We start from the raw sequence: 9,943 nt of genomic DNA, 5'->3' as shown, positions 1-9,943 counted from the left end.
CTTTGCTTTGCCTGCAGGACGCCCCATCGTGGCTGAGCTGTCACCAGTGACAGACTTTCGCGAGGCCTGCTGCCGCCAGTATGAGAAGAGCGAGTGCACACGTGGTGGCTTCTGCAACTTTATGCATCTGCGCAAGCTGGGTGACAACATGCAAAAAACACTCTATGGCAATCGCGTGCGCCCCTCAAACCCTGCCAATGACCAGTTTCGCCCTCCCGGTGGCGGCGGCGGCGGTCGTCCTGGCGGCTATGATCGTGGCGGCTATGACCGCGGAGGCTATGACCGTGGAGGCTATGATCGCTATGATCGTGGCGGCCGCCGTGACTATGACCGGCGCAACTATGACCGACGCGACGACCGCTACGGCGGCCGCTATGACCGAAACCGCTATGAACGCGACGATCGCGACCGCTACGACCGCTATGAACGCCGCTATTAAGCCAGTGACGACAGCATCATGGTCACTGGCCTGGAATGTAGCCTTAGCCTGGGGGAGTCACGATCGTATACGTTAAATCAGAGCTCTCTTTGTGCTGGGTCCTGAAATCTTGCGACACGGGGTCTCTCTCCCGGTTGACCACCAAACAAAATTTACCAAACAAGTGATATCTCGGCTCTCTCTCCGGCCCACCAAAGCGATCAAATCCCTGTCAGCCTTGTCTTGTCCGTCGTCCCTGGAAAAATAAATAGTTCGTCTCCTGTGTCTGTGTATCTGACCAAAAGTGTTCGCCGCCATCCTGACTCACGCACGCTCACAGTTGCTATGACAAGGTTGTTATCAGATATTGGATGGAAAAGGTGGCTCATTGAGGTGAGTTTCTATATTAACGTCAATTTGACTGGATCGCAGATTTGCTAAAGTGGCCATATTCTTGGTATCCAGCTAAAGTAAAAGGCTACACGCCAAAGAAAAAGAAACAAACCGTGAGTGGTCAAAATGGTATGCATAAAAGATGAACGTGGTTTGAAGAAGTGCTGTGCAGTGTTGGGATTGATCTGATCAGCAATAGAAAAAACGCTCAGACTTCCAAGGAAGGTGCTTCGCCAGCATCGTGCAGCTTAACGAGGGCGTCTACGATAAGGCATAACGGTGAATGCGCCGTGATACGACCACGCCTGACATACACGATGTCAAACGCAGTCATCCACCAGCATCAAACACCGTCTACCCATCGCAAAACATCCCCCGCTAAGCATAACAAGGCACTATAGTGGAAACTGCGAAAGAGGAAAATTCATCGCTGCGTCTCAACCTTTGCTGATCATTGTATTGTGTGCTTTACTCGAGTGAAGTGTTCGTGTGTTTTTCTCATGTCTTGATGAGAACGTCAACGCACCTTAAGGTCTAAAAAAAGCCGGCTGTCTTGTCTCGTTCAAGAAGTCTTTCGATACGGTAATTATCTATCAAGCAAGGAAATGTTCAGAAGTGAGTTGGTGACGACAAGCATCTTTCAAGGTAAGGAAAATGGTGGTCGCAAGTACATGGTGGAGGCCAAACGAGAAAGGGATGATCGGGATGTCAAGAGAACGATCAGCGAGGGCAAGTTTCAATCTACTCATATGCCACAACCACCCAGCCCTAAGGCTGCCGGCGTGCCATAGTACGGTAATTCCAAAAGACTAATCATCATATCGCCTCCATCTCCACCCCCTCTTCCTCATGTTGGCCACCACCATGTGCACATCACAACCACAACCCAGTATAAATCATTACTCAGTCACGGCAACGGCAGAGCTGCCCAGATCGAGGCCGAGACCAAATGAATGATTCACCACACGCCCGAGGAAGCACCAACTGTACCTTGATCCAAGATGAAGAAAACTGCCACACATGCCCTCTCTCTTCACACACACACACACACACACACACACACACACACATGCTCTCTGAAGCAGCCGCTTGCTTTCCTGTGCGTGCGTGTGTGTGGAAAAAAAAAAAAGACACGTGTGCGTGAGTGTGTGTGTGGTTCAAGTCACCAACAGCTTGAATAATCGAAACCAACAAAATCACCTCAACACCCATTCAGATTTCGCAGCAACCCTTACCGCTATGACAGCTCGTTTTTGCTGACAGTTCATTTTGAAGGATGCAGTGACCCGTCTAAAATATACTTGATGACAATCTGACATTTTGCTCGTGACAACACGGAGCGGGCGGGCGGCGACGACGAGAACATGGCGACCATCTCGCTACAGATTGGACAGGCTGGTAACCAGGTTCGATCTTGATTACTCTGGTCGCCTGGGTTGATCTTGGCTTTGCCATACTCTCTAACCCTTTTTTTTTCCTTGGATTGGTTTGCTTGAACTTGAACGACCTCACATCGGCCCAGGTTGGCTATGCGGTGCTCGAGCGCTTGGCTCACGAGTTTGACTGTCCCGACAGTCACTTTCGGTTCGAGATGCCTGATCCCCCTCAATCTGCAGGTGATGGTGGCTCTGATATGTCTTGCAAGGCTCACTTGACATCATGTGGCCTTTTTTTTTTTCTTTTTTTTTCTGGGGGGGGGGTTCCGACAGACCAGTACAGAATGCGCGCGCCTCAGCCATACGATCAGGGCAGCACCGTGCACGGGCCGTCGTCATGGACTCAGAGCCCAAAGTTGTTCGCATGCTCAATGAAAGCACTCTTCGCCTTCCTTGGTGCTACAGCAAGGTCTGTCTGCCTCCCCTGTTCTGTTCCAAGCCCTCCGTACACCAGTCTGCGGCCGCTGTTCCCATGCCTCTGTTCCCATGCCTCTGTCCCCATCTAGCGACAAACCATGTGTGAGCAGCGTGGTGCAGGCAACAACTGGGCCAATGGCTACATGCGCTACGGACATGAATATCATGAATTTTCTCTGGATGCCATTCGTCGCGAGGTGAGTCGAGCTGGTGGGTTGCACGTGGCCAGCAATCGATGCTTCATCTTCTGTCTGCCTTTTTATCATCATTTTTTCTTTTGAAATTGTCGACCCTGCTGACGGCATGGCTGCTCATCGCATGGCTGCTGACGGCGTGGATAGGCCGAGGCAGCTGATCGTGTTGACGCCTTTCAGGTTTACAGCTCTGTCGCAGGTGGCACAGGTTCAGGATTAGGTGCCCGTGTCACGGAGCTTGTGCGCGAAGCCTACCCCAAATCTGCCTTGACCAATATGGTGAGCTGCTCAACCGCAAGCGGCCTTGTAGCCAGGCTACATTTTCTCAGTCCGCTCATGATCCTCCGGCCCCACCCTTGTGCTAGATTGTCCTCCCTTACATGACGGGCGAGGTGATTGTGCAGTTCTACAACGCCGTTCTGTCTCTTTCCCACTTGACCACGGTATTGCTGGGATACACGACTTTGGGGCCCCCGATTCGTGGTTCTGACGCAGTCTGACCAGTACATCTTCTTTTGGGCAACGTTGGCTCTTCCCCATGCAATATAGGCCTCAGACGCCATCTTCCTGCTGCGCAATGATGATGCGCATCGCGTAGCCCAGTCTTCGTACAAACTCAAGACCGTGACAATGGATGCTCTTAACAATGTAGGAACCTTCCCCCGCCCCCCCCCCTTTCGCTGTCAAAGAACCGAACGAGCGTGGACCAAACAAAGGGCAGGTACCACGTGATTTGCCATGCTTGCGCGAGTCTCTCACCGTGTCCGCAATGGATGCCAACCTTGCCAGGTCTATGCCAATGATCTGGCACATGCTCTGGGCCCCAGCCGTGCTGCTGCTGGTGCTGATTGTGGACTGGTCAGTGGCGCTGCCCCATGTATCCTGTCACCGGTTGTACAAGCAAGTGACGACCGCATTGTTTCCTCACTACAGGTGCAAACGCCTTTCTAGCTTGATCCAAGCCTATTGTCACAGGCGCAGCGCGTGGCCCACTTGGTGCCTCATCCCGATTATAAACTACTGACAACGCACAGCATCCCACAGATGCCCGAATCGTATCAGGCGTTTAGTCGCTATGACTGGTCCTCCTTGACGACCACAGCGCGCGCCATGGCCCTTGCAGATAGTCCTGTAGAAGAAGGATTCAACCGGCGCCTCAAACCCGCCCCAGGACCCGTTCCTGGTGACTTGAATCAACAGGTTGCTCCTGCTCGTGGTGCGACCAGCCTGGCCACCTTGGTCACCCTACGTGGCGACCAACTAGGCACTGGTATGTCTGAACCTGAGTGAAACCTTAGGGGTGTCTGGACGCCCGTCTTTCTCAACGCCACTCACTGTCGACTTGCCTCTGCCGACCTAAAAGCAAACTGCAGTGCGTTTTGGGAGGAAGGCCTCTATTCAGCCTGGGCGCCCAGTCCCGTGCTAGTAGCCGGGTCCACTTTGGCCTTTGGTGGGCATGCCAAGTCTGTTAGCACTGTGCTCAACGGATCACGAAACGCAATGTTTCTGGTATGCAATGCCCGCGTTGTCGTGTGTGTCTTGTGCCTGAATGGCCCTCGCTCTGATCCAGAGCGACCCTGATTGGTCCCACCCCAACCATGACGCGCCGCGTCGCTTATTGTCATTAGGATGCGGCTTTGGAACGCACACAACGCATGTTCAGCAAGCGTGCATACGTGCATCAGTACGAAGCATTTGGGTGCGTGCGTTGCACCAACGGGACAAAATCTTGGTGTTGCAGCCTACCTCAGCGCGGCATTGACGTTGCCTGCCTCTCACCCTCTGTCGGAATTTGCAGATTACAAGCCACCGACATTGAAAATGCCATGTTGATATGCGAGCAGGTTGTTGCGAGCTACGCGGGCCTTTAAAAGACGCACAGCCGAGACGTCAGCGGCTGAGCCGTTGTTAAAACCCACACGTTGCATCTTGTACAGACCCTTTGACTCACAGTCAAAGCAGACGCACGACTAACGTGTTAATTGAATCCTATCCATACTTTGCTACGAGGCCGCTGGTGCTATGCACAACCGAAAAAGCATGGAAGCTGGATCCAGGACTGTTGCCATGATTTGCCGACATGGGGTGAGGCATCCAGCCTCGTATCCTATTCTGCCTGGCCATGCGTTCTTGGAAATCCCAATTTTCCTCTTTTCCTGCCAGGGTACACCATGAGAACCAAGTGGACTCGCGTTTTAGCGTTACCAGAAGCAAAATGGTCGCTGTCAGAAGAGTGGGTTGACTCGTGTGCGCCGATTTATTCTAGCCACGAGATCAATAGCTTGCTATTGGTTGCTATTCACGCACGACCCTTTCCGATACAGCTGCATTCACCTTGAATTGACCAGTCGTAAACTCATCTCAAGTTTTGTCGATCTCACTCTGCAAGGCCTCACTGCCACTTCTGCTAACATGTAAATCCCAGCACCCCAAGTCTGGTAGACTCGATTGAGTCAGTCCTGTCGGTTGTATTTCGCAACAGCTCAGCTTGCAACTCACTTTGCTCAATGCTGATGAACTGTTTGGCCAGAGGGTGATGATGAGAAGAATTATCGATCAAGCTCGCAAGGCGCCAAGGCAGTTGTCAATTGTTGCATCCATCAAAACTTTTCAGATCAGAGGACCGTAAAGAGTGACCGTGTAAGGGCAAGGCACCTCGACTGTGGTGGACGCATTCATCAAAACAGTTTGCGGAGAGTGATACGTATGAAGGCCGTACACCAAGTTCTCACCAGCCGTAATGTTTGGCCCGTTCGTGGTGATTGAGAAGTGAAAGTCGACGTACGGCTGGATACAGGACAATGTGGACGGTCCAGAGGGAGCAATGTAAATGTTGTAACCGGAGTTGGCTGCCAATGACATGCTGAATTTATCAACGTCGTTCTCGCACAGGGTGCGAACCAATGAAGAAACGTTTGAAGTGAGCGTCACGGGCTCGCTTCCTTCAGCAGCATCCGCGACACAAGGGTAGATGTACGCGGCGCGCTCGAGCTATTGTGGAGGGATGCGATGTGAGTTCAAGTTTGGTGCCACACACATTGCAGCAGAGGAAGCGAGTGTGCTGAACCAAGTCACGCTTACAGCAACAAGACGATCGTCAAACGTGGCGTTGATGATGGAGTCGATGGTTTCAATCAACACCTCCTTGCGGCACGCCGCGATGCGTTCGTTGGCCGAGTAGAGCGATTCATTGGTGCACGCACAACTGTTCATGGTGGTGGTTACAATCGTGGTGACCAGATCAGCAGGTGCCTGGTGAACCACGGCGAGGAGCACCACCGCCAACAACACTGCAGCCCGTGTAATCGCCAACATGATGGCGGTCTCTTTGCAAACAGGAGCAAGCAAAGATTAGCTAGCCATCAGCACCACCAAAAGCCAAATGAGCCAGTCACTGCCGACATGATCGACAGTCCCATCGCACTCACTTCATGTCATGAAAGAAGAAATGACATTGTCCCTCTTTCTCCCTATTTCTCCCTCTCCCTCTGTCTCTCACTGTTTCTCTCCCTGTCTTCTCTCCCACTGTCTCTCTCACTGTCTCCCTCACGGTCTCTGTTTCTCTTTCTGGGAGTACCTTTGAACCCTTGGTCCACCCAACCGAGTGTGAAACATGCCCATTCTTTGGAATCTAAATTGAAACGATTCATTCTTATTATGGAAAATGTTGTGACCTGTGGATGGAAGCGAGGTCAATCACCCCGCCAAACACAACGGCCAGCCTCAGGTCTTGGGCACGCTGAGAAGCCAACGATCCGAATCCAAAAGCATCAAAGAGCCCCGCCAACAAATTCAACAATGCCAGCACGCTGCCATTTTCCTCCCAAGCGAAGTGAAGCAAAAAGGAGCACCAAACCCCCTACCCAACTCTACCAAACACAAGCCAAACACGGTCGGTTGCTAAACTTTTGAAAGTTTGGACATGACACAAAATGACATGACACACATACATAGAAGAAGAAAAAAGGAGGAAAAAGGAGAGAAAGAAAAATTTGATACAATGTAATTTTTGACATTGTGACGCACCTCTGCTCAAGGACCTTGTGGAACGACAAAAAAAAAGGAGAAAAAGATAATCATGGAGCATCCGGGTGGGTCTTCGAGTAATGAGATCGATCCCAGTACCTCTCCCATGCTAAGGGAGCGCGCTACCATTTGCGCCAATGCCCCAATGTACTTGGAGTACTTGAGTTTAAAATTAAATATAATTGACTTGGAAAAATGTCAGATGTTGCTTGTCTCAAAGTCATCCTTGTGACTGTTTTTTCATAGAAGGGCCAACATGAACGAGCAGGCCGAGGCTGTCGGGGTGGCCTTTAAGAGCACGTCGGTACCCGGAATAGGCACGCTGTATACTTTGGAAGCCGACTCCAGTGATGTTGGTGAGTCCCGACAGGAAGTTTGGTCATGATCGACCAATGCGCTCCCACATTGTGCTCATGATTGCAACGAGTTGATCTTTGGCAGCTGGCTATACCTGGGGTGCGAGCACGGTTCTTGCCGGATGGCTAGCGCGACATTCAAGCGAGGTACCTGCCTGCATTAGAACATCCCCCCACATACACGCACACACGCACGCATACACACACACACCCGGCTTTTTTGGGGGGTTTGATTGTTTGCCGTTGTTGTTTTCGTTGTTGCTGCTGCGGTTTCTTGTTACTGATGATTTGGCTTGCTTCAAATCAGGTTCGAGAAAAACAGGTCCTTGAGCTCGGCTGTGGCACAGCAGTCGCTGGACTGGCTGCAGCCCAGCTTGGCGCACAACGCGTGCTCTTGACCGATGCCAGGCTGCGCGTGGAAGCCAGTAAGGGCGATATGAAGTGAGAGCTGCGTCTTCGGCACACAAGTGCCCTTTGTTTTGTGATACATGTGACGATTTGGATGCCCTCTGATGGCCATGATACGTGGCGGCTCGTCTAGATTGGTGCTTGCCCGCAACGAGTGTCGTCAGGTCCAGTACTTGAGCCTTGATTGGGGTCGAGCCCTTACCCCCGAAGTTGAAGCAGACCAGTTGTGTCCAGCATCCCTCCTGCTTGCCGCTGATTGCCTTTACCAGCTGTCACGTTCGTATCTCGCACATTCGCAAACACCGCCCCAAAACATGTAACTTGTGATCCTCCCCTGACCTCATTGCCGATGACCGCTTGTTCATTCCAGAATACCCCCTGTTCATGGCCACTGTGGCTCTGCTCTTGGCTCGTGCCGCTCTTCATGCGACTGCTGATACGCCGCCTCCCTCCCTTCTCATGGCTCACCGACGCCGCTCTGAGAGCCGGACGCTTGAGGTGTGTGATGATCCTACGTGCTTCCTCCTCTTGGTGAAGGATTGGCCCGGCTTGCACCGAGCATTTGGCCCTCACGCTTGGTTTGTCAGCCCTGGTTGCTTCGGTTTGGCTTGTCCGGCTCCTTGCTTGAGACCCATGATGACCACCACGTTGAAATTTGGCGCATTCAGCGTCGTTGAGGGCATTGGTACAACTACTCTCTTGCACGCTGGTGACAGTCCTTTTGCAGAGAGGCGCCTTGTGCCTCAGCCGCACGGGGACCTGTGCACTTCTCTACGGCACTCTGATTGCTGCTGCTGGTCAAGATGATTATTGTCGTACCCACGATCGGTTTTTCTTGTGTGTCTTGCAACGGCTCTCGAGTGACCGTTTTCAACCCCTTGCCAGTGTCGGGCGTGAGCACAGGCTGTCGTTTCCTCGGATGGCTGGCAGCAAAATGGCCTCGCCAGCTTCCCATGCTTGTCGAAGTGTAGCTTGCATGCATGCTGGCGCAGCTCGGGAATGGCCCTGGTTACGCAAAGCAGCATCTTTCTTGTCGACTTGCGTGCTTGGCCACGTGTGCGTGTCCTGTCGTGGCTGTGCTTCCAGCGCGCTCGAGCAAACGCTGAGCGGCACGTACCCGCTTTCGACCAATCTTGGGTGGTTGTGTGCTCGAAAGGTGCGCGACGACACCGTCCTCTCAGTGGGCGCCTTCCTACGTTTTACGTACCCCGTGTGTCGGGTATTCCCAGCCCATGCAATACATGCGCGGATTAGTTGCCATTCTCCTCCTAGTGGCTCAAGCCACATTGCGCCACGTCTGATAGCATGGCGCGACATTCTGCTGCACCATTTTGGACCAACTGGTGAATCATGATACCCTCCCTAACTTGGCACACCGCACTGCTGTCAACAAATCTGCGCATCATAGTCATAATTTATCAGTGCAACGTAAGCGATAACCAAAAAAACCCATTACACTCTCCCAAAAAAAAAATCAAGTCAATAGAACTTGTGTCAGGCTCCAGCACGTCTGGAGGCCGTCTTTGGGTTGCGAGGAAGCGCGTAGGTTTGAGGAAGCGTTTTGAGAGAGGTTTGAGAGACGTCCGTCGGAGCGGAGCGAAAGCTTTGGTGGTGTCTTGAGGTCAATTGAACCAGCTGCGGTCGGCAAGCATTCACAGTGACCAGACCAGGTGCACCGTTAGAATAGCTGTAGAGTCGCTCAATCCCGAGGATAGGGAAAGTCACAAGAGAGCAGAGCACACAGGAGAGCAAGGGGAAGACAGAATGGCAGAGGGCTTGACGTACCTGCGGTCGGCAAGCATTCACAGTGACCAGACCAGGTGCACCGTTAGAATAGCTGTAGAGTCGCTCAATCCCGAGGATAGGGAAAGTGCAACTCGTGCCCGACCGCAGGTGTCACAACAAAGGGAAACAACAGTAGCCACAAGCTTATTGCCCCAGGGCAGCTGCCCAGGCATCGTGGGGACCGCGTCACACGCGGTGTTTACTCATGTGACTGCCACGAGGAGGATCAAGCCCAGGGGGTCCAAAAGTAGGTGTCAATGTGTGAGGTCGTCGTAGCTATGGAATACCAATAGGAAGACCCATAGCGACCGATGCTGAGTGTGTGCGAAAGCAGTGGGAGTGTTCAAATGCGTGGAAGCACGGATTTGACGCTAACACCCCCCCTCGCCAGCCGGAGCCCCGATCCGGCGAGGATGGTTCAAAGACAAACGGAAGAAATGGCGAAGGCACGCTGAGAACAAAAAGGGAAACAAGGATGAGAGAAAAAAAATGCAAGTTTCATGATTCATG

General features: G+C 52.4%; 3 protein-coding genes across 3 annotated transcripts in view; 2 read left to right on the top strand and 1 right to left on the bottom strand.

Annotated features, from left to right (window-relative positions):
* The window catches only part of MONBRDRAFT_27009 (uncharacterized protein), a gene marked incomplete at both ends in the record, with an annotated part of 2,211 nt that extends 1,772 nt beyond the window's left edge, over positions 1–439 (top strand). The window contains one exon of the mRNA XM_001747411.1: positions 48–439. Within this exon, the coding sequence (XP_001747463.1) occupies positions 48–439 (392 nt within the window). The remainder of the gene's footprint in view (positions 1–47) is intronic.
* A 1,736-nt stretch (positions 440–2,175) lies between these two features.
* On the top strand, positions 2,176–4,855 carry MONBRDRAFT_33187 (uncharacterized protein; the record flags this gene model as incomplete). Its single annotated transcript, XM_001747410.1, has 12 exons — positions 2,176–2,217; positions 2,334–2,395; positions 2,521–2,656; positions 2,754–2,861; positions 3,006–3,137; positions 3,224–3,301; positions 3,408–3,506; positions 3,648–3,716; positions 3,810–4,128; positions 4,222–4,367; positions 4,487–4,557; positions 4,657–4,855. The coding sequence occupies 12 exons, from the start codon at positions 2,176–2,178 to the stop codon at positions 4,727–4,729; spliced, it is 1,335 nt and encodes a 444-aa protein (XP_001747462.1). The 3' UTR covers positions 4,730–4,855.
* A 576-nt stretch (positions 4,856–5,431) lies between these two features.
* On the bottom strand, positions 5,432–9,078 carry MONBRDRAFT_37815 (uncharacterized protein). The gene is made up of 5 exons (XM_001747311.1): positions 8,468–9,078; positions 7,851–8,366; positions 7,452–7,576; positions 5,940–6,184; positions 5,432–5,849 (listed from the first exon to the last, which is right to left on the bottom strand). Exons 1-5 carry the CDS (start codon positions 8,671–8,673, stop codon positions 5,469–5,471), a joined length of 1,473 nt encoding a protein of 490 aa, XP_001747363.1. The 5' UTR covers positions 8,674–9,078; the 3' UTR covers positions 5,432–5,468.
* Between the last annotated feature and the right edge of the window lie 865 nt (positions 9,079–9,943).

The sequence above is a fragment of the Monosiga brevicollis genome, genomic scaffold (genome assembly GCF_000002865.3).
Source record: "Monosiga brevicollis MX1 MONBRscaffold_16 genomic scaffold, whole genome shotgun sequence".
In the NCBI taxonomy this organism is placed as follows: domain Eukaryota; class Choanoflagellata; order Craspedida; family Salpingoecidae; genus Monosiga; species Monosiga brevicollis.
The sequence above is the reverse complement of the archived record's forward strand: the minus strand, read 5'-3'. Positions and strand labels throughout refer to the sequence as shown.